Below are 23,105 nucleotides of genomic sequence, written 5' to 3' on the forward strand. Positions count from 1 at the left end.
GGGGGGTAGCCCACAGTTCCCATGCCCACCCTTGCCTTTGGCAAGTGACTCAGGCTGATGCCATGCCAGTCATCTGCAAAGATGGGCCTGCTCCAACCCTGCTGGGGAGGGTGGGGGGAGGCTGCGGCTCTAGCCTTGCAATCCAAGCTTTACTTTCACCCTTGGCAGTCAGCCTCTCCCTGGGTTTTAGTCTGAGGGAAGGAAGTTTTTAGAGAGGAGACTGTCTCCCTCGGTGGGAACACAGTTTTTCCACTGAGAACTCTACCTCGCTAGCTCCTCCAGGAACCAGGTACTACTGGCCAGGAAGGGGTTAAAACTTAGACTTCTAGTGCTAGCCATGTTAATTTTGGTAGGTTGCTACCCGTCTCTGGGCCTCAGTTTCCTGACTGGCAAAACAGGATACTGTGCCAAAGGGACATGAAGGTTTGCTGGCAGGGCACCGAGGGCTCTGAGCAAGCAGGGGACAGTCTGGCGTGTGTAGGAGTTGTAGTTAGAAGAGGTGTCAGAATAAGGTTGATGTTTAAGCTGAGTTTTGGTGGGGGCTTTGTGGATGGGAATGGCTGAGTCTAGGCACACGGCATAGCCTGAGCAAAGGCTGGCAGATGGAGCGGTGACTGGAGACTTAGCCTCCTGTACCCTTTGGGATGAGGTAATGGACTGCGTAACCTCTCAGGAGCTGCTCCCTCTGAGGTCACGTGATGATGGGATTAACATCTGAGTCCTCCACTAGTCTATACAGTAGGGACCTCATTTGTCTCTGGTTGCTGTTCTTGCCATAGGGCCCTGGAAGGAGACAGGAGCAACGAAGATGCTCAATAAATACCCATTAAATGAGTGAATTTCCTCCCTCAAACATTCTGAACTTTGGAGATAGGCACTTGTCCCAACAGCTCATATTTGGGAAGCTCCCACATACTTACTGGAAGACAGTGATTTGGGTCCCTAGTGCCTGTGAGCTTGTAGAAATGTGAAGTCTCCGGCCCAACACAGACCCACCGCCAGAAACTCGAGGGTGGGGGTCCAGGGGTCTTTTTTTAATAGTATGCAGGATAAACCCCGCCACACGTTGAACTTTGAAAATCAAAGCTCTAAAATTGTGCTTGCAAGCGCCATAAAAATCTAGGAAGCTCATTTGCATACGGAACAGGTAGGGTTGTGGCAACGCCTGGCCTACAATCCAGGAATTATCAAACCATTCCTTTTCCCTAGACCGGTCCAGGGCACAAAGAAGAGAGAGGAGAGTTAGATCAACGTTTGGTCTGGCTGTTGGAAGGAAGACTTGAAAACGTCAGGGGTCTAGAATCAGAGGGCGGGGCATTTCTGAGGGTGGTAGAAGGAGGGAGGGACCAGTGTTTTGGGCCCCGCCCCATTCCTGTTGCCCCGGGAAACCCCGGGTTGTAACAATAACCCGCTGACGCGCTCCTGGGAGGGATCCTATGAAGCCTGTGGGCGGGGAAGTCCCGCTGTGCACCAATGGGAGCACTCGGGATCCGCCCCCACGTCGCCCTCCCTCCGGGCCTGGCAAGGGGCGGGGCCGCGCCAGCCACTTCTCGCCTGCTCCCTAGGGGGCGCTGTGGCGTGCGGGGCTTTGGCGGGGTCGCCCTTAGCGGGAGCTCCGCGCCCCCCACAGTCTGCAGGCGGGGCACCCAGTAAGCAAGGATTCCGCGGCCCCGGGTGAGCACGCCCCGCCTCCTTCTGCGCCGGGCCCGCCCCGTCTCCGTCCCCCCCGCCCATCTCGAGGTGCAGCCGGCGCTGAGCGCGGCAGGCGCGGGAGCTGGCGCTGGAGCAGGAGCGGCGGCGGCGGCGGCGGCGGCATTCACCGGGAGGCGGCGGCGCGGGCTCTGGCACGGGCTCGGGCTCCGGCATGGTGCAAGCCAGCCTCGTCCCGGGAGAGCGGGGCCCGCGCGCGGGACCGGCGCCCGCGGAGCGGCGGCAGCGGCAGTGGCGGTGGTGGCTGCAGGCGCAGACAGGCGGCAGGTGCTAGAAGCCGGGCTGGGCGAGGTGTGTGCCCGCTGGGCTCCCGGGCCGCCGCCCCCTCACTGCCTGGGTCTTTCCCTCCCTTCGTGCTCGCCAGTGCGTCCAACCCCCTGCCTCCGCGCCCTGGCCCATGGCGCCCCGCGGTTGAGCCGGCGCCGCCAGGGACCCCTCCCACGGGCCTCCCCGGGGCGCGCAGATCCCGGAGCCGCGCGCCCACCCTCCGCGGAGCCTCCCTCCCTGCCTCGCCCGAGCCGGGCGGGACCATGGCTGCGAAGCTGCGAGCGCATCAGGTGGACGTGGACCCGGACTTCGCGCCGCAGAGCCGGCCGCGCTCGTGTACCTGGCCCCTGCCGCAGCCCGACTTGGCCGGCGACGAGGACGGGGCGCTGGGTGCAGGGGTGGCCGAAGGCTCTGAAGACTGCGGGCCAGAACGCAGGGCGACGGCCCCGGCGATGGCCCCAGCGCCGCCGCTGGGCGCGGAGGTCGGACCGTTGCGCAAAGCAAAGAGCTCCCGACGGAACGCGTGGGGGAACCTTTCCTACGCCGACCTCATCACCAAAGCCATCGAGAGCGCCCCGGACAAGAGACTCACGCTCTCGCAGATCTACGACTGGATGGTCCGCTACGTGCCCTACTTCAAGGATAAAGGCGACAGCAACAGCTCGGCCGGCTGGAAGGTGGGGGCGTCCGGGCTCTGGGCAGGCCACGGGGAGGGGGGCTCTGGAACACCCCTAGGGGTCCTGGAGTGCGCGCCCAGGGCGTGGGGCAGGTCAGTTGACAGGCGAGGGCGTGCTGGCGGTAGCTGTGTTCATTCATGTCCCCTAGGAAGGATGCGCGGGATTGGAGGTCTGGTAGGGCAACAAGGGACCACCTTTTTGAGACATCCCAGAAGAATGTCTCTAGCCTGTCCTTGAGGGCATAGCAGCATAACTCATGTCCAGGCCACAGACACTGGGGAGCCCCCTTCGTGTGACTTGTTTTACCCTCTCCACCAGGGCACCAGCTTGAAAGAGCTGGAGTCGTGACCTGGGGCTCCTGGCTGCTTTCCCTCCCAAATCTCTTTTGCCCTTCCTGGAGCCGGCCCCATGGTGAAGAGTGCTAACAGACCATGGGTCCGGAATTCTTTCTGGGGGTGTCAAGAGTTCGTCCAGGAGCACCAACTAGACGGGGTGAAAAGCATTGCAGGTCACCTGAGATGAGTTCTTCACGGGGCAGGTGTTGTCAGCCCCTTCCTTGGTACAGCGTGGGGTGGGGGCTGCTTAGTGATCCCTGCTGTTACTTGGGGGAAACATTGAAACCTGGGCGTCTATCTCTGCCCACTCTATGCAACTTATCTCCCACCTCCCTGGCTTCCTGGGCCCAGATGCACTTAAGGAGTGGGGGTACCCCAGGGAGTCCTCAGTGGCAGGCAGTGGAAAGGGGAGAGCCATCTTGGGAGATGACTTAGATGGGGGTCTTCACTGGGTTGTAGCTTCTAGATCCTGCTCCTCCTCTGGCCATCTTGTTGGGAAATGGGGCTAGCTTATGCATTTGGGGGCAAGAAGGCTTGAGGGGGGCCCTTCGTGGGAGAGGGGGGCCACTATGAAGAAGACATGCCTGTGTCTGGAGATAAGGCTGTGTGCAGGGTGTTGACTGGCAGCGGGGTCTGAGAAGAGGGGCAGGGGCTATGGCCATGGACAGCTCTAAATGCATCTGGCTGTCCTGGGAGCCCACAGCTCTTGGGATAGTGGTATGCTGGCATCTTCTCTGGTCCTCCTTGACCATTATGGAGCAGGGACACAGGACAGAGAAGTAGGTCTGAGTCTCATCCCATCCATCTTCCAGTCCCCTGTAGCTCAGTTCCCACCAGAATACAACTTCCTCTCAAGTGTGTCCTGCCCTTGGGCTCGCTTCCCTTGTTTCCTGAGTCCACCTTCCACTCCTTCCTGGAGATTCAGTCACTATCCTTAGGGGTATAGAGTCCCAATGCCTCCTCCAGGAAGCCTTCCCCAGCCTGTGCTAGCCAGCTCAGGACTCCCCATTTTTTTTTCTGGCCCCAAGGCATGCATGGTGGATCAATCACGTGTGCCATGCTTCCCTCTCGGTCCGTCCTTCATCTTTGAAAGTCAGTGACAGCGTCAGGGCTGTTCTGTACCCACGGCACCTTATATAGAATCCGGCCCCAGAAGCCATCAGTGTACGTGTAGTAAGAGATGAGTGGGTGGTTCAGAGGGTGTGGCTTGGGAAAGAATACCAGGACCAGAGCAGATCTGGAGGGCTTCCTGTAAGAGGCAGCGCTCCAGTTGGTTTGGATGGATGAAGGAGACGGGGGAAGATGGGAAGCAAGCACTTGGAGTTAGAAGCCAGGAGACAGCTGCAGTTCACTGAGCAAGCATGTTGGGGCCAAACCCTGTGCCAGGCTCTTCTTGTATCTTTAAAGTGCTCAGGCGTCCCTGGGCTGGGTTTTCCTATAACCATTTGCAGGAGAGGGCTCTGAGGCCCAGGGGACAAAAGCCAACTGCCTAAGGTCCCACAACTAGAAAATGGACAAGTTGGACTCCACCCCAGGTGTGTCACCTCTCCGGGTCCCCTCAAGCCTCTGGCCCTGGCCCTGGTGGGAGTGAGATGCTGATGACTGTTGATCAGGGCCAGACATGTATCTTACAATGTGATGGCAGCGTGCTTGGAGATAACTGAGCCCCACGAGTTCATTTCTCAAACCGTGAGACTGAGGCTCTGGGGCGTAATAGGACTCTCTCTCTCTCCTGAGGGTGTCAGGAAGCAGTAGGCCCTGGACAAGGGCCCAAGTCTCCTGTCTGCCCACTGAATGCAATTCCCACTGCACCACACTGCTGAGGACACACTGGCCCTCCCTGTCCCTTGCTCCCAGTCCTAGACTGGGGCACTGGGTGAGCAGCCCCAAGTTTGGACTCCTGCTCTTGGTCCTGGCCAGAAAGCACCCAGACTCTGGAGAGATTCTAATCCATGCTATTTCTTCAGTGGATGTCCCCACTTTACCCTTCTGCTCCCCCAGAGTCCCTCCTTTCCATCTCATTCCTACAACTTCCTGCCCTTCTGGCACTCCCAGTCAATTCCTCCAGAGGCCTGGAGGGGGAGCTATCGCCAACTCTCACCTGATCTCAGCTTGACCAAGGCTGGGTACACCTCAGGTGCCAGAACCAGAGATCCATTATTCCTTCATCCCTTTCATTCCCCCATAAAAGCGTTGCCCTTGAAACCCTGAGGGGTACCAAATCTTGATTCCATGGGGAGGGGCGGTGCACTATGACTCCTTAAGGGGACCTAAGTTCTTGGCCCCATCTTCAGGATGCATTCATTACCCTGAGCAGCTTCCGCAACCAGGCCCTGTGTTTTGAGACAGGAAAGGCTGGTGGGTGGGGCAGGGGCTGGGGAAAGTGGGTTCCATATTCTAGGAAGTCTGATATTCCCTCACAGAGGAAGTGGCACTTATCTGGGCTATCTTCTTGGTTAGGGAAAATTAGGGAGATAGTTTTGTGAGGGGCAAAGTGAGTGTATGTTCAATGGCAGTGAGCAGGAACTGTGCCTGCTGGATTTGGGGGTGCTTTGCAGTTGCAGACTGGAACCTAGGGTTCTCAGGCTGGCAAGAAAGTGGTTCTGGAAAGGTGGAGTGGTCACCTCTGCAAGGGAAGAGAAGGGAAGGGAAGGGAAGAAGAGCTGATGAACTGGGCCTTTGCCCTGAAGTCCCATCTGTGATGAGGGGAGGGGGTCCCAGTGCTGCAGAGGACAGATCAGGCTTAGGCCACCCAAACCAGACAGAGGCATGGAGAGTTCCACCGAAAGGGCTGGTGCAGGTCCCCTGGGGACAGAGAGTGTCAAGCCTGGGCTCAGGGCTTGGCCAGGAGTGTAGTGGCCCAAGAGTTGTGCTCTCAGAGTAGAACCTCCCATTCCCTCTCAGCTGCTCCCTAAACTCCACGTTCCCTCGGCCTTGGCCTCTTACGGGAAGCCTTCCTGGCTGCACTGTCCTGCTGTTCCTTCCACTGAACGCCTCTGGAGTTGTTCAACTCCTTTTGTGTTTCCTGGCTGCCAGTCCTTGGGGAGCTCCCAGGCCAGGCCTGGGCGCCTCCCATTTCTGTCCCTAGGCCCAGAGGGGAGGAGCCCAGTGGATGGGGACTTCCCCTCTCCCTCAGGGGCTGGAGCAGCCTTGCTGCTGAGGGGTGGGATCAGAAGGCGGGTGCTAGCCCCATCTGGCCCAGGCCTGGCCCTGTAAGTTCCAGGTGGGGCGGGGGCTTGAATGAGGGGCTGATCCCAGAGGCCAGCAGCAGGGTCCTGCTCCTGGACCTGAGCGGTGGTTTGGAGAGTAGTACCCCCTCCCCCAACCCGCTCCACCAGGGCGCCTTCCCCCTCCTTTGTCCTCGGGGATCCCCAGCCTCAAGGGCTTGTGGGGGTGCGGGAGGAGGCGGTGTGAGCCCCGATTGGGGGGGTGTCCTCACCCCCCTCACTGCACGAGCGAGGGGCTGGCAGCTGCCCGCCTCCTGGGCACGAGCCCGTGCCAGCCGCTCCTGGCACAGTTGCTGGCACGCCCGGCAGACTCCCACGGCCACCTGCTCACACCCACCCACGAGCGCTGGCGCGCTGCGGGCCCTTCCGGCTTCCCGGGCCTCCCGGCGCCCCTCCCCCGACGCCGTGCTCAGAGCCCCCTCCCCAATTCTTGGCTCCCCTAGGCCGGCCCTATGCGACCCCAGGCCCCCACCCCGCGCAAGTTGGGGAGCTCTCGCGGCAGGGCCTCCGGGATTGCCGCGCCGCGGGGGAAGGGGGGCCGGGAGGCAGCAGACAGACCGACAGACAGGGTGAGGGCCCCGCCTGCCACCTGGCGCCGCTCCAGCGGGACGATGGCGGGCAGCGCCGTGCCAGGCGGTAATTGCAGACAGACTAATTTAAAGAGATGAGACGGTTATTTTTAACTCGCGTTAAGGTAATGAACGGCGCGGGGGGTTTGTGGGTTCGAAAGTTCAGCGCCCTCCAGCCCCCACTTAATGCGGATGGGGGGCTCTCTGCAGACCTTGAGGGCTCTAGCCTCCGGACTTACTCGGGTGCAGCGTTGAGGGGAACCGAGGAACTGAGGAGCAGGGAGGCCCTGCCAGAGTACAGGACTAGTGAGAGACCCATGCACCAAGCACATGTCCCACAGATTCTCACCACTACCCTCTTTCCAGATGTGGAAGCGACTTGCCTTGAGGTCGCATACCCAGCAAGTACCAGTCCTAAGTGTTAAAACCCAATTCGAGCCCTCAGACTCCAGCATTTTCTGTGCCTTTGGGTAGGACAGGGGTGGGGGGTGGGGGGGTGGGGGTGGGGGTTCCCTAGCTGTTGTTGAGAAGGGTTTGGGTTTGGATTTGAAAAGGCTTGGGGCTCACCTTCTCTTGTTTTTGAGTGACAGCTGGTGAGGTTTAAGGGTAGTCAGGAACTGTGAGCGGAAGTGAGCCTCTGGGGTAGAGGTGCTTCTCTGACCTCTTAGCAAACTTCTCAGCTCCTCCCTACACCTGCCATGGGTCTGCCTGCCTTCACTTTGGGGCTGAGTGACTGGGAAACAGAGGAGGGTGGGACTGACACCTCCCCGTTAGAGCCCCGGTCTACCTCCAGGTCAAACTTTGGGTCACTGAAGAAGTTGAAGAGTATAAGGCTGGATGCTAGCTACGCTTACCCCCTCTACCACATTCCCCCCTGGGACTGCCATTCAATGGCAAGACACACCTTTTTAGCCTGGGAAGACTCTTCTTCTCCCCAGCAGTGCCCTGTAGCATCACTCACTGTGTCCAGGTGTAACCCTTTGTGGTCACTTGGAGTCAGGGCTAGGTGAGGGTGCACTCAGCCCCTATGGAGAACATGATTCAGTATGTGTGAGCTGACATGAGTCCTTGGTGTTCTCCTCTAAGTCCAGAGGACCTTAACACAGTCTCTGGACCCTTCAGTACCGTGACTTACCAATCTTTCGGGGCCAGGAGCCCAGAGGATCATGGTACTGAAAGGACTTCTCACTGGTGGACACCTGTGAGTATGCACGCGGATAGTCTTGAACCAGAGCCTCCTGCGTAAAGACGCCTGTCCTACCCGCGGCAGCACCCAGGTGGTAACCATTCTGCTAGCACGAGGGAGTGTTCATGACAGCCCCAGCTGGCCCCGGAGCAGGCAGATGGGGGGGCTCAGGGTGTTGGGTGGGCATCAGCTTGGGCTCTAGGGCCTGAGGAGGGTGCTCAAGGGGACAGCTGGATCTGGAGCACCCTCCTTCTCCTGGCACCCCGGTTACCATGGAAACACACTCCTGTTTGGGAGGGTTTGGCTGTTTGCTGCCTTTCCCCACCCCCCAACCCATATGTGGAGGTGGGAGGGGGCCAGGTGGTGTGTGGGGGTGGGGCCTCCCACACCCTACCCCCAGGGCCTCCCTCTTTACTAAGAGAAACCTTCCTGGTCTCTAAGGGGGCTGCCTCCTGTGGGAAGGGGAATGAGAAGGGAGCCTGGATGCTAGGCAGTCGGTCCTATTCATTTGCACATGTTCTCGAATTCCTTTTTTTAATCCTGCGAGCTATGCATTTGTTGTCCCATTTTGCAGCTGAGGCAATCAAGGCCTGTATGGAGAGCCTAGATTTAGATGGGGCCTGTCTGTTTCTACCCTGTTTCTCCCATCTCCCGCTGCCAGTGCTTTCTCACTCCCAGAATAGTAGCTGTCCTTCCTGCTGCAGGAGCGTCAAGATCTGCGTTAGAACTCTAAGGTTCCTCAGTTCCCCCCTGGGAGCCAACCAAGCCAGAACTACCCTGGGTCCCTGGGCCCTCTGCAGGCCCCGCCTCCCGGCTGTGTTTCCTGCCGCCTCAATGCCCAGGCACCCTGGCACTGCCACCTTCACAGCTGACGCTGAAGTTCTCAGCCCGCACCCACTGCCACTGTCACATGCCCGCCAAGACAGCTCTCCTTGCTTGGTCCCTTGGGATGCCCTTCAGGGAAACCAGCCAGGGTACTAGAGTAGTTTGATTGAAGCCACCACCATCCAGGTGGTTCCAGAAGCCAACGCATCTGTCCTTGAGGATCTTTGCCTACATCCTTGGCTGTCCACAGGCCTGTCATCAGAGAGAGTCCCCAGAAGCTTTTCACCAACATGCTTGTCCAATCCCCATCTCTATTCTTTGGGCATGAGCTCTGAAATCTATATTTTAACAGGTCTGTTGGGGTGACTAGTCGTTCAGAAGCCACCCCTTCGATGATGGCGGCCTCCCAGCCCCCCAACCCCACCCCCTGTGCACTCACTGTGGGTCAGCTTCTTCTTTAACCTGCATGCTAGTTAAGCCCGTGCGCCTTTTCCTCCCGCCTGCCTGGAGACCTGGACCTCATGCCATCAGTTTCAGGAGACTGAGCTCCTGCCCAGCACCTATGTCTATCCCATGTAGCAGAACCACCCTGTACAAGATGTGGTTGGAGAGAAGGGAGCCACAGCCAGAACTGGCACGTGCTGCTCCTGCCAGCCTTTGATGCAGGGCAGAGGGAGGTGTTGGAGGGTGATACTCATCCCTCCAGGCCTGGAGTCTGAAGAAAGTGACAGTCACAGACCCTGTCCTCGCTAATTCCCCGCTGGTGGGAGAGAGAACATATGTGCAGCCCAGCATTACTTGTCCATCCCTGGGGGAGCCTAGTGTGATACTCCAGGCCCCAGTTCCCAACCTTGTCAACCTTTCCTGACCCCTTCAGTACTCTGACACATGCTTCAGCCACCTTAAACTTCTAGCTCAGGATTCCACCTGCCATGTGCCGACACATAATATATTCTCTCCTTGAATTTTCACAGTTGCTCCATGATACTGTTATTGTGGCTGTCTCTCCCACTGGCAGATGCGGGCACTAAAAGAAATCAAGAGGCTTCAGCTATGCATGTCAGTACTGGAATGCCCCAGGGCTGCTTTCTCCCTAGTCCAGCACTCTGGCCAAGCCATTCCAAGTTGGCTTTCTGCCCCTGCAATGCAATGGTCTTTGTGCTCTCCCTTGAAGTTTGACACCAAGGCTTCTAGCATGGGGCATGGGTCCTGATTCCAGTCTGCCTTTCCCAGACAGACCCTGTCCCAGAGCAGGAGCAGGCCAGTTTCCTGTTCCCCTGGCTTACAGACCCAGGGCTGAGGGCACTATAATCCAAGGCTACACCATTGGGCACCTACTGTGCAATGCTATCAGGACGGGACCGGACCTTGAGGGGCTGGGAGATCAAGCTTGGGTGATGAAGACCCAAAGAGTCTGGTTCTGGACAAACACAGTCAGGGCAGGACAGGACAGAGGGTCACATCATCAGCTGTGGGGGTTTAGAGGTCAAACTCCTGGGACTCTTTGGGGAGCCCAGCAAGAATAGAAGCTGGAAAAGCAAGAGTGGCTTGGAATGGCCGGCGAGCTCAGACATGGGAGCTGGCACCCCAGTGGGAGTGGGAGATGGGATGACATCAGCAGACAAGTCACTCAAGAGTTAGGTCCCAGATGTCAGGCTGAGTTCTCTGCAGCCATCCCACCATGCCTTAAGATTCGCGGTGAGACTGGCCAGGTTGTCTGTGCAGTGAGGAGCTTGGGAAGCCAATGGCACGGGCAGAGTCTAGTTATGCTTGCCTCTGTGGTGCCCAGGGCAGCTTCAGTCTTAGTTTCTTCCTCTACAAAATGGGATGACAGTCCTATGTCTAAGCTTTCTTAGAATTTCAGGAAAAATACCTATAAAGTCCCCAAGAAGTCTTATCAGATCACCACTGTTATTCATTGCTCTGTGAAAGGAGCTACCTGCCAGCATATAGGATAGGACTCCCTGTGCATGTTCTTGAAGGATGCACGTGTGCATGCGTGCATGTGCCTGCGTGTGTGTTAGAGGAGTCCCTCTTGAGTCTGGTCCCTGAATACAATACGTGAGAATGTTGGCAGTGCCATCTTCTACCTGCCCTTAGTTTGATCTATTACTTTTGAGTCTCCAGAACTTTCCCTGTGGCCTTGGGAAGCATAAAGAGCAGATTTAAGGCTGGACGTGTGCGTGTGTGTGTGTGTGTGTGTGTGTGTGTGTGTGCAGGTGCACCGTATATGTGGAGGCCAGGTGTTGCTCCCAGCCTTATTTTTTTGGCACACGGTCTCTTAGTGAACCTGGAGCTCTCTGCTCCAGACTGTCCGGCTGCTGAACACCGAGGATCTACTTGTCTCGGACCCCACGCACTGCTCTTATGGCTGTGTGCTTCCACTTCTGCCTCTCACGTGGATGCCGGGAATCCGAGCTCAGGTCCTACTGCTTGTGCAGTGAACACCTTCCCGTTGAGACAGACCCTCAGCCCCAAGGATCCTCATTTTCACAGATAAGAAAGCTACTTGTCCAAGGTAATCCTCCAGCCTAGGGGCTGCCTGCTTCCCACACATTAGGCTGTCTTTGTCCCCACTGCCAGGCTGTATGACCTTGGGCAAGACCCTTCCCTGTCTTTCTCCTGGTTCCCCTCCATCATCAGCAATCTGGGAAACTCTGGGGCCTCCCTCCTGTCCCCTCCTCTGTCCTCAGCTGGCCTTGCCACCACCTCCTCTTGTAACCTGAGCTGGGCCTGGAGGAGGAGGAGCTTGCCCTCTGCCAGAGGCACCTGCCAGCTAAGCAGATGTGGAGATGGAGGCCCCGGCAGGGAGACTTGAAGACTTAAAGCCAGCTAGGCCGGCACTGGGGCAGTCACACTTTGCACACCCAGCCTGGCCTCTGGCCTCTGGCCCTGGACCTCACCCAAGCACTTGTTCATTTTTTTCAGTGGACATTTGCGGTGCTCCAGTATGTCCTGAAGGACCTCTGAGGCTTCGGGAGGAGACAGATGGCAAATGAGGTTGCTGCCCTGGTCTGGGTGGGCTGCCCTGGGCTCTTGGAGTCCCTTGTCGTGGAAATAGAGGGCCGAGGGCAGCCCCTGGGGGCAAGGCCAGTGTCTGTGCGGGTGGCTGTGCCCCTGGGAGAGCAGATGGCTCTCTTGGCACCATGCCCGATCCTCCTCTTTCTCCCTCAGGAGCCAGGCTGCAGGGCTTGGGCCCAGCTGCTAGGCCCTCCCCAGAGCTGGGCCCAGGGCAGGGCTGAGTGAGGTCACTGCAGCTGCTCCCAGGGCCTGGGCAAGGGAGCAGGGAGGAGCTGCCTGCAGGTAAGAGAGGTGATCAGGCTAGAGGGGTGCCATGCCAAGTCTGAATGGCTTTGCAGTTAGGAGTTCTGGGGAGGGGCAGCTGAGCCAGTTGGCTCCAGGACAACCCAGGAGCTTCTGCCTGGCCTAGGCGTGTCCTTAGAGCTGTGGTTCTCAACCTTCCTAATGCTGTGACCCTCGTGCTATGGCGACCCCCAACCACAAAGTTATTTCGTTGCTACTTCATAACTGTAATTTTGTTTCTGTTATGAATCATAGTGTAGACATCTGATATGCAAATCCCTGGGGGGGGGGTGTCGCAACCCACAGGTTGAGAACCACTGCCTTAGAGGCATCTCAGAGCAAGGGGCGCTGGATTGGCACCTGTTGAATGAGGATACTAAGCTCAGAAGGTTGGCTCAAAGACTTGGTGATGTAGTTATAACATATGGTAATAAAGTGATAATATTTAATCTATGGCGATCTTAGCCCGGCATGGTGATCTTAGCGCTGAGGAAGCTGAGGCAGGAAGACTGTGTGCAGCTGGGCTGTATCCTAAGACCCTTTTTCAAGAAAAGCAAAAAGAGCCAGGAAGGACTGAGAAAGGCACAGGAGGCCATGGTAGCAGGAGCCCCTGTGGAGACCCACGGGGAGGCTCAAGAGGACCCTGGCAGCCGGTGGCAGGGTCTTAGGAGTTGCTCAGTGGACCTTCGCTAATCCCAAGCATGAGCAGTCAGGCACTGCTGAGGGCCCCCTCCTTCCTCCCCACTTCCTGTGAGCCCCACCAACTTCAGTAGAGGGGACAGACTCAGTTGAACTCAGTCTGTCGTTAGCACTGTGGTGTGGCAGACAGCTATCTCTAGGGCTTGCGGAAGGGGCTCAGAGCAGTCCTGGATGGGGGAACAGAGCCTGGGGAGCAAGTGGGGAAGGACAGGAACATGGGAGCAAAGAACACAGAGGTACCAGAGGTGGACATTTATGGTGGTTGGAAGCCCAGACAGGTCTGCTGGTTTGGGGAATGTGGCTGGACAGACAGGCACTTAATACGGCTCCTGAGTGTCCAGTTGTACTCAAGCCCAAGGCTGTGGGGCAGGGGTGAGTTTGGACTCTTGTTGTTTGCCTGGGATGGTTATGTGAGCTCTCGTGTGGGGGGAAGGGAGGGAAAGGAAAAATAGGCTTGTGTATTCCGACCCTTGACTTCATGTCTTGCTTCAGTATTTGGTTCCTCCTGGACTCTGGCTGCCCATACTGTTCCACCGATGACCCTCAGGCCACTTAATGGGCACCTGTGGCTCTTTGCCCTCATCTGCTCGCCGCCCTTTTACCCCTCCTCCATTGCAGACCTTAGTACCCAGGATTTGCACATGACCTCTAGATCCTGACATCATCTACCAGGAAACCTGCCTGGAGTGAACACCCCAACTCCACCCCAGACAAGAGAGCAAGCGTCACCCCTCCCCTGACTCCCCACCCTCTCCACCCCCGCGTGCCAGACTGTGGGTCTCACTCAGATGTGTGCCCCTGGAAAGGCAGGGGCTCTAGGAATAGACTGAGGGGTAAGGGACAGGGTTGGGGCTGCTGATGGGACTCTGAACCAGGAAGGATGAGCTGCTGAATCTGTGGAACCTTCCCGGTGAGCGCTGGAGTTGTATCAGGGGGATCCGAGACCCACGGGTGGTCTCTAAAGTACTGAGGCTGGAGCTGGGTCCTTGTTTATCATCATACAGATAAGGTTAGACTCCTAAGGGCCGGCCTGAGCTGAGAATTTTGCCTGCGATGGAACCTGTAGAGGCATCTATACCCGATGGTGTTGGGTGGGAGAATGGAAGACCCAGGACTGAACTCACCATCTTGGAATCCCCCCAAGGACCAGGGAGACCAGAAGACAATGCTGGGTTGGTGGCTAGGCAGTGGGTACAGGGTTTGCATATCCTGCCTCTGATGAAAGCCAGGAAGGCCTGAGCTTGTGAGCCAAGACAGGGATAGCTGCTGGGATGCAGAGCATAACAGTGTCCCCTGCCCCCGTGGGGGCAGGGAGGAAAGAACGTAGGCTTTGGAGTCTCCTAACCCGAGACCTGAACCTAGCTTCCTCACTTCCAGCTTTGGGGCTTCCATATGGGAGTCATTCAACTCACCAGAGCCTCAATTTCCCCCTTTGTAAACTAGTGGTCCCTTCTGTGGGATGCTTGTCAAGCTAAGAGAACCCCGCCTACACCTGGCATGTAAGCACGTGGCGCCTTTCTCCTGCCTCAGTACTAGAAGCACACGCCAACAGCATGCTTGAGCTGAGCTGGCTCACGAGAGCAATTGTGCACACTTCTTTTCAATTCTTCACTCTGTGACTTCACACTGGCAGCTTCTCCGGGCTATGGTAGGAGGACCCGTGCCACGAGGCAGCGGCAGCTACAAATCAGTCAGCTGGGTGTCCCCCTCCTGGAGAGCTGGTTGTTACACATTTACCAGCTTACCACTGAATGTGCCCCCAGAGAGGGCAGCCTTCCTCATGCCCCCTTCCCAGGATCACAGGACCACAGCAGAGAACGTGGATGTCCACATCCCAGATTACACTCTGTCGGCCCTCTTGTGGTCCTAGTGGAGACAGAGTGAGAGTTGAGACAGTGGTGGAGCTCTAGTTAGGCCAAACAACTTTAAAGGCAAAGTCCATAGCCCCTTCTTGGTCTGGAAACATTGCATATAGTTGGAAGCATCATGCAGCCCCTTGCAGGCAGGAACACCAAATGAGGGGGTAGGTCTCTCTTCTTTCCACTCATCATTCCCCACCCCTCCGCCCAAACCTGGCAGGTCCTGGCTGGAGAAGTAAGATTGGATGAGGTTGAGCTGTTGGGGAATGAAGCTGTGCTAGGAGGAGAAATGAGGTTGTACCAGAAGATAAACGAGGTGGTACTGTCAGGGAATGAGGTGGTACTAGGAGGCAAGGTAAGGTGCATTATTAGATAAATGAGGTTGTACTGTCAGGGGGATGGAGTGTACTTGTAGGAGAGATGACGTCCTGCTGGATCAGCTGGGTTGCACCATCAGAGAACACAGCCACACCACAGGAGGAAGGAGCGTGTCCGGCTTGGAGGATAAATGAAGGTGTCCTGCTGGATAAATGAGGGGCCCCGTCAGGTGAATGGAGTGCTGTTAGCAAATGAGGTTGTACTTGCTGGATAAATGGGACTGGTGTGCTGGATAAATGGGGTTGTGCTGTCAGATGAATGCATTACTGCTCGTGGGCGAAGGGTGTCCTGGGAATAGATGAGGGTGTCCTGATGGATAGATGAGCTGTCACCGTCAGATGGAGCAGACCCTATCCATGCGGGAGGCACCAAGGTCGAGGTCATTCTCAGAGTGTCTTCTGGCCTAGGGGAATGGTGCGGGTGGGAGGTCTGGGTGTGAGCCAGCCTGGAGCAATCTGGGAGCAGGTGGAGGGAGGCCTGGGAGAGCAGCAACTGCCTGTGAGCCCTTCTTCAACATGCTGGGAAGCCTATCATTCCTCCACTATGGTGGGCTTTACTTTTCCCACATCCCTGCTTGCTTTTCATCCTATCCTGGGTTTGCTTCCAAATGCAGTTTGGAAAAGTCCCTGTTGTATGCCAGCCAGGGCTGGTTCACTCAGATCTGTCTATGACCCAGTGTCTGTATATATGTCTGTTATTCTTTCACTGAACAAACTTTTAAGTGCCTAGTATTTGCCAGACACATGGAGTACAGTAAAAACTGGGTTGGGGATGGAAATCACTACCCTCACAAAAGTTCTACTATAAGGCAATCAGACAGTAAGCAAAACATGATCAATACATTACTCAGAGGCTGAGTATCCCTTATCCAGAATGCTTGGCCACATATCTGTTTCTGATTACAAAATTCCTTTGGATTTTGGGATATTTGCATAGACACTGAGCATCCCTAAGCCACAAATCTGAAAGCTATAACTTAAAAGTTGGCAGATTTAGATTTCGGATCTCTTCAGATAAAGGATTTTCAAGTTTGTATTCATTTCAACTTGTATGCACCCAGGTTATAGCTTTAGAACAAGTCAGGCTGGGGAAAGGGGACCAAGACATAGCAAGGAAGAGGGAGAAGTTTTAAGAGAATTGTTGGACTGGGCCCCAAGTGAAAGGTGCTTGGCGAACAGATGTGAAGGGAGATGAGAGCTCTGTGAGCATCTGGGGGTGGGGGGGGGGCGGGGGCACCTGGCCTGGCGGGTTGAAAGCAAAGGAGGAGGTGTGCAGGGTGACATCTGAGGGGTCATGCAGGGTGTCTGAGCTGTGACTAGGCCTTTGTTTATTGAGGCGGCAGGCAGGGAGGGACCTCAGGTGTTTAAGCATCTCTGTGAAGATGCTGCAGGGAAGCAAAGGTGGGAGCCATAGCTGTTGGAGGAACTGGAGCTTCAAAGTGCCTTGCCCCAGGGTTGCGCTGTTGTGTGTGTGTGTGTGTGTGTGTGTGTCGGAGCTGAAACTGACATCTGGATCCAGTGCCAGAGCCCCTGCGCTTGGCCATATGCCATTCTTGTCAGGCTTCCCTCCCTAGTGGGTGGGCCCCAGGAGGGTATTCACCCAGGCCCAGGTTCCGAGGAAGAATGGGGTGGGCATGGCTATAACCTGCTGTCCTTTCTTCTGCCCCTACATCATTTCCCTGGGGCCCCCCAAATCAGGGAGGTCCTATCTTCCCTAGGAGATTGTGCCAAACCTAGATGTACATGTGGGATGTGGGAGGCCCCAGAAGCTGAGCCCAGCCCTGGGCATCAAGGGAACTTGGGCATGCCTGGGCCGTAGCTGTGGTGGTGGGTTGCTAAGCGACTCCAAGAGGGAGCCCTGGTTACTGCTGCCTGGCAGAGGCATCTCCCTCTTCTACCTCCCTCACCTCCTCCATGGCCTCTGGCCTCCCAGGAGGCCTTGTGGGCAAGCCAGAGTTGTTATCAGTGCTTGACACTGGATCTTGGCTGCGAGCTCTGATTGGCACCAGGTGTCTAGGCCCTAAGGAGATATGCTGGGACACAGGCTGTGGGCTTCTCTCAGGGGCACAGCCCCAGTGCGCATCTAGAATAGAGCCCAGCTTAGTAGTCAGAGGCCTAAGTCTCCCCCACCCCAGCTCCAGACCACCTCTCTGGGTAACCCTGAGCAAAGCCTGGCACCCTTCTGAGCTCAGCCGCCCCATCCATCTGGCTTGCAGAACCCTTCCATGGGGCCTCATTCATGGAGAGTGAGGGTGCCGAGTGGGCAGGGCTTCCCTGTGCTGAGGACTTGAGTGTGTAATGATTCAGATTTACATCAGATTTCATTTATGAAAAGAGAATCCTACTTTAAAGGGAAAAAAGTTGCAGACTTCTAGATTAGACCATTTCAAAAACTGTTCAGTGTCAAACTGGGAAACTCCACAGAGTGCAACTGGCCCAGGTCATCAGCGTGGGTAATGAGACAGCCCTGGAGAGGAATATGGACTTCCCCTAGGCCAGGCTTTGTGGAGTGGGTAGGTGGAGTACCACACTGGGGGACAGGAGGCCTGGGTGGCATATCCCATGACACCAGGTCCTGGGCCACCTTGGATAAGCTCTTTCTTTTCCCCTGGCCTGTAAGAGCCATGGCGCGAGGCTGGGGCTTGAACTCCCAGCCTCCCGTCTGAGTAGGGGTAAGGGGAGAAAGCTGCAAACCTTCATGGGCCTTTATAAGGTTATAAAGAATGGGAGTGTGTTTGAAACACACGCAAAGTTCTAAAAAGGAAGCATAGAACTTGTGGGCCCTCTTGACCTTGCAGCTCACACCCAGTCTTCCACATGCGCAGCTCATGGCCATGGTCTGCATGGGAAGTTTGAGGAACATGTGAGTACTGGCTGAGAGTCTTTGCAAACTTTCTGACCTTCCCTGGCCTATGGCAGAATGGAATGTCCTCTACAAAGACCAACCTGAAATCGTATTTGGCTCTATGCCAAACAAGCTGCGTGACCTTGGCAACTCACAGTCTATGAGCCACACCCTCCTCGTTTGGAGCTAAGGATCCCAATCCGACCCTATAGGGTTTGGCATAATGATTACAGGAGATAAGTACTCAGGGATCCCAGGGCCAAATGGACTGGTACTATCTAGGTGCAATTACCTGGCAGTGTCCTCTCCCCCGCCCCCCTCCAGCACTCTGAGCTATAAAGCTGTGCTGCCTGATGGACTTCCATTCCAGCAGGACTGGGAAGGTGGGAGGTGGAGCTTCTGACAAGGCAGATAGCTAGTCCTGGGGGAAGAGAGCTGAGGCCTCCTAGGAACTGAACACAGGTGTGGGGGAGGGGCAGGGAGCCAGGTGCATGGGCGGGCCAGGGAAGGGAGTATCTACCTGAGGGAACATCACTCCCTGGGGGTCCAGCTCCCCTCCTCACAGAGCCCCAGGAGAAGCCAGGCAGGACAAGGCTGCCAAGTTCCAGCTGTTGCCTCCCAAGCCCATAAAGTGCCAGAGACAGCCAGCTTGGTGGACCTGGGATGATGGACAGCCAGCCAGCCTGGTGGAGCTGGGATGATGGAGATAATAATGGGCAGGAGAAAGGATCTCTGGAGACTGATGGGGACAGGAGGCAAGAGGGAGAATCCTCGAAGATTAGTGGTTAGGGTGTGCCTAGGTGGGTTAGCAAATTAAGAGCAAGTCCAGTGGCCTGGGCAGAGCTGGAGTGGTGCCTGGCATCACTGCCTAGCTGTGGGGCTATGGGCAAATTATATCATGCCTCTGGGCCTCTGTCATGCGGTGGACGAAATAGGGTAATTCTGGCCTCCCCAAGTAGTTGATGCCCAGTGCAACTGCACTTAAGTCTTGGTGTTCAGGAGATGGTGACCAAGCAGGTCTGCTGAGTCTAGGGGTAAGTTCTGACCAGACAGAGGCTTAACAGCACCTGGATGGAGTGTTCGCCAACACCGAACCACACCCATTAGCTCGTGTAATGATCTAACAGCCTTAGGTGAGATGATGACGACAGCATGTGTTTCAGAGTAGCTCAGAGACTGACAGCCATGGTCACACAGCCAAGTGACCAAATAGCCCAGTGTCCTGCTCGGTCCTCAACTAACCAGGCCCATAATGTCTGCACAACAGTGTCTGATCAGGAAGGTCAAGGCTACCAGAGAGGGGACCCAGCAGAAATTCTACACCAGGTTTTTGTGGAAGTCAGGCTGGCGGAGCTGTGGGCTCACTGTGCCTTTCTCTGAACTCAGGACAGGGCTGTCCAAAGCAGGTAATGAGGTAATGACCCCAAGGACACTCCCGATCGGCCCAGTAGGAATTCAGATGAGGATATAGGCAGGGTGGCAGAGGTAAAGGTCAGGAGATACTGAGGGAGAGCAGACAGGCTCTATGGAGCCTTTTTTTTTTTTTTTTTTGGTTTTTCGAGACAGGGTTTCTCTGTGTAGCTTTGCTCCTTTCCTGGATCTCACTCTGTAGCCCAGGCTGGCCTCGAACTCACAGAGATCCGCCTGCCTCTGCCTCCCGAGTGCTGGGATTAAAGGCGTGCGCCACCACCGCCCGGCTTCTATGGAGCCTTATTTAAGCAAGCTTCTTTGCTTGTTTGAAGCTGTCTCCCTGACTGTAAATTCGGAATGTGTGGGAAATTGTATAAAGGTCTCATGAGGAAGGGACTTTGAGAGCAGAGCTGAGCCAGGTGGGTCAGAGGGACAGGCAGCCTCTGAACATGGTCCATCAAGGGCCTCTGGAGTCTACAGGCCCTCAGAAGAATTGGGAGTCAATCTCCCAAAAGTCTCAGGCTTATAGGCTTATACCTGTCCTGGGGCCCCCTTAGCCTGTTCCGCTTTCTCTGGCCAGGCTTTCCCACAAAGGGTTAACAGTCCTCTCTACCTGCAGTTGCATTTTAAAGACACGAAATTAAAGCAGGTAATTTATTCTCCCCACACACGAAAGAGCAATTAGTTCTAAACAGGGCTTAATCAGTCACCGCGAGATTGATTTCTGGAGCCCTGGGTTTTCGGGCTCCTGGCTCCATGCCAGGCTGGGGAGGGAGGGGGGCGGACAAATGAGCCGCGGCGGTGGCATGAGCCCTTACATAATCTGCTGGGGGGCGGGGGGGGCGCACAGTCTAGCCAGCCCCTCCAGAGGCTTGGCTGAGTTTGGGAGATGGGGTCCTGCTCCCCTGCTGAGGGGCGGCACAGGTTCAGAATAGGGCTCAAAGTGGGCCATATTCCTTAAGCCCCAGCCCCTCGGGCAGTGTCTACATGGGAGGTGGGACAGGGCAGGGTGAGGGCATGTTTGGGGATGTAAATGATAGATATTCTGGCTTTGTCCAAAGTGGTATTTACACCTGCACTCTCTCTTCTTCTACCCCCCTTTACCCATTGATCCTATTTCCTCCCATCCTCCTTTGACCCCCCCACCCCTTCCTCCCATCTTCCCATCACTTTCCCCTTGATCCCTTTGGCTTCCTGGCTTTCCTTTTCCTGCCACCCATAACCCTGTCTCCGGCCACAGAACTCCATCCGGCACAACCTGTCGCTGCACACCCGGTTCATTCGCGTGCAGAATGAGGGCACTGGCAAAAGTTCGTGGTGGATGCTGAACCCTGAGGGCGGAAAGACTGGCAAGACCCCGCGGCGCCGGGCCGTGTCCATGGACAACGGGGCCAAGTTCCTGCGCATCAAGGGCAAAGCAAGCAAGAAGAAGCAGCTGCACCTGCCGGAGCGGAGCCCCGACGACAGCCCTCCGGGTGCACCGGTTTCAGGGCCCCTGTCGGCCTCCGCCAAGTGGGCCGCCAGCCCGGCCTCACATGCCAGCGACGACTACGAGGCGTGGGCCGACTTCCGCGGCAGCGGGAGACCCCTGCTCGGGGAGGCGGCCGAGCTGGAGGACGATGAGGCCCTGGAGGCCTTGGCACCGTCCTCGCCACTCATGTACCCGAGTCCCGCAAGCGCGCTGTCGCCCGCCCTGGGTGCTCGCTGCCCTGGCGAGATACCGCGTCTGGCCGAGCTGGGAGGCCCGCTGGGCCTGCACGGTGGCGGCGTCGCGGGGCTCCCGGACGCCCTGCTGGACGGCGCGCAGGACGCGTACGGGCCGCGGGCACGCGCCGGGACTCCCGCCTACTTCGGCGGCTGCAAGGCGGGCGCCTACGGTGGGGGCGGGGGCTTCGGGCCGCCGGCGCTGGGCGCGCTGCGCCGTCTGCCCATGCAGACCATCCAGGAGAACAAGCAGGCCAGCTTCGCGCCGGCCGCCGCGCCCTTCCGCCCCGGGGCGCTGCCCGCGCTGCTGCCACCGCCGCCTCCCGCACCGAGGCCCGGCCCGATGCTGGGCGCGCCCGGGGAGCTGGCGCTGGCTGGCTCGGCTGCCGCTTACCCCGGCAAGGGAGCGGCCCCGTACGCGCCGCCGGCGCCCTCGCGCAGTGCCTTAGCCCACCCCATCAGCCTTATGACGCTGCCCGGCGAGGCGGGCGCCGCCGGCCTGGCCCCACCGGCCCACGCCGCAGCCTTCGGGGGTCCGCCTGGCGGCCTCCTGCTGGACGCGCTGCCCGGGCCCTACGCAGCTGCTGCAGCCGGGCCGCTGGGTGCCGGGCCTGACCGCTTCCCGGCCGACCTGGACCTCGACATGTTCAGCGGAAGCCTCGAGTGTGACGTCGAGTCCATCATCCTCAACGACTTCATGGACAGCGACGAAATGGACTTCAACTTCGACTCAGCCCTGCCTCCGCCGCCCCCGGGCCTGGCCGGGGCGCCACCCCCTAACCAGAGCTGGGTGCCGGGCTGAGAGCCACCCTGCTCAGCCTGGGTGCCCCGGTCCCATCTCCAGGGGGCCTCTGTCTTCCCATCCCGATCCCCGGGTCCCCACTTCCCCGACCCAGCTCCACGGGAGGAACCAGGAGGCAATTCCAGCCCAGCTGGAGACATCCCCTCAGAGCTGAGCGCAGAGGGAGGTGGGAGGGAACGGCTGGGACACCTCGCTATTCCTGTTCGAACTCCTAAGACCTCCTGCTGGGGCTGGAAGCCTGGGAGAGGTAGTTGAGGTCCGGCTAGGTGGAAGTGGGGAAGAACGAGGCGGATGGCCCTCTGTGGATGCTGATGCTGGAAGCCACCTAGGAAATGGGGCGGGGGCGTTTCTGAATCTTCAGTTCTTATTGCTGGGCCATTTGCGGTAATGTGACGCACAGCCCACCCAACGCCAATCTGATTCTCAAATGACACTTTCCCTCACTGGCCATAGAACCACCACACGAAGCCAGCAACCCTCTCGTTCACACCTATCTTGGTCATCCATTCTGCTCAGTCCTCCGGTCGGTCCTCAGCTACCCTCTGGTGCAGTGTCTCCCACCTCTGCCAGTCCTGGCATCTCCTCTCTCCTGTCAGTCAACCCCACACTCCTGCAGTACTGGTCACAGCCTCTCCAGCGGGCCTCAGTTCCGGATCCAGCCCCCAATCCGACACCCCTTTCTCCGTGCCAGTCCTGGCCCCTCTCTCCCATATTTATAAGTGTCCGGTCGGGGCGGGCGGTGGGCGCGGCGTCCCCGGCGCGTATCGTAGGCAGTGTACTGTGGCCGTGCCGTCAGCGTGTGCGTGTGCGTGTGTGCCGTGTCGAGGCCGTGTAGAGTGCATTGTACAGCATATTTTCATGAATAAAATTGTTTTAAATATTTCCCGCGCCTTGGGTTAGGAGAAGGGGGTAGTGGTGATGAAAGAGATTTTAGAGGGTGACTGTGAGCCAGGGTCCCTGTTGTTGAGGCTGTTGTGGCTTTTTGTCTGGGTACATGGCCGGAGAGCTACTCAGCTGCACATTGGTTAAGCGCCTCCCGAGCTCCTAATGTTGGAAATAGTCTTTGTGGGGGCTCTGCACCTGTTTTCTTGTGAACACGTGCAAGCAGAAGATTTCCTGCCTGGGGAAATTCCTGAATCAAGCCTTAGGGATTGGGAGAGTGGTAGGGGTGTTTGCTGAGACTCTGCAACTGCCAGCCTTGTATTAGCATGAGTTTTATTCCCATTACACAGATGAGAACACAAGGTCAGAGAGGGAAAATAATTTTTGAAAGGTAAGGGGTGTTTTTAAAAAAAGCATTAGAAACACAG

At 57.2% G+C, this 23,105-nt stretch overlaps 1 protein-coding gene across 1 annotated transcript; it reads left to right on the forward strand.

The window, feature by feature from the left end:
* Nucleotides 1-1,834: 1,834 nt before the first annotated feature.
* Foxo6 (forkhead box O6) lies at nucleotides 1,835-22,677 on the forward strand. Its single transcript, XM_052717624.1, has 2 exons — nucleotides 1,835-2,654; nucleotides 20,530-22,677. The coding sequence occupies exons 1-2, from the start codon at nucleotides 2,241-2,243 to the stop codon at nucleotides 21,793-21,795; spliced, it is 1,680 nt and encodes a 559-aa protein (XP_052573584.1). The 5' UTR covers nucleotides 1,835-2,240; the 3' UTR covers nucleotides 21,796-22,677.
* The last annotated feature ends 428 nt before the right edge of the window (nucleotides 22,678-23,105 follow it).

Source organism: Peromyscus californicus, unplaced genomic scaffold, assembly GCF_007827085.1.
Source record: "Peromyscus californicus insignis strain IS unplaced genomic scaffold, ASM782708v3 Scaffold_5__1_contigs__length_169319896, whole genome shotgun sequence".
In the NCBI taxonomy this organism is placed as follows: Eukaryota; Metazoa; Chordata; class Mammalia; order Rodentia; family Cricetidae; genus Peromyscus; species Peromyscus californicus.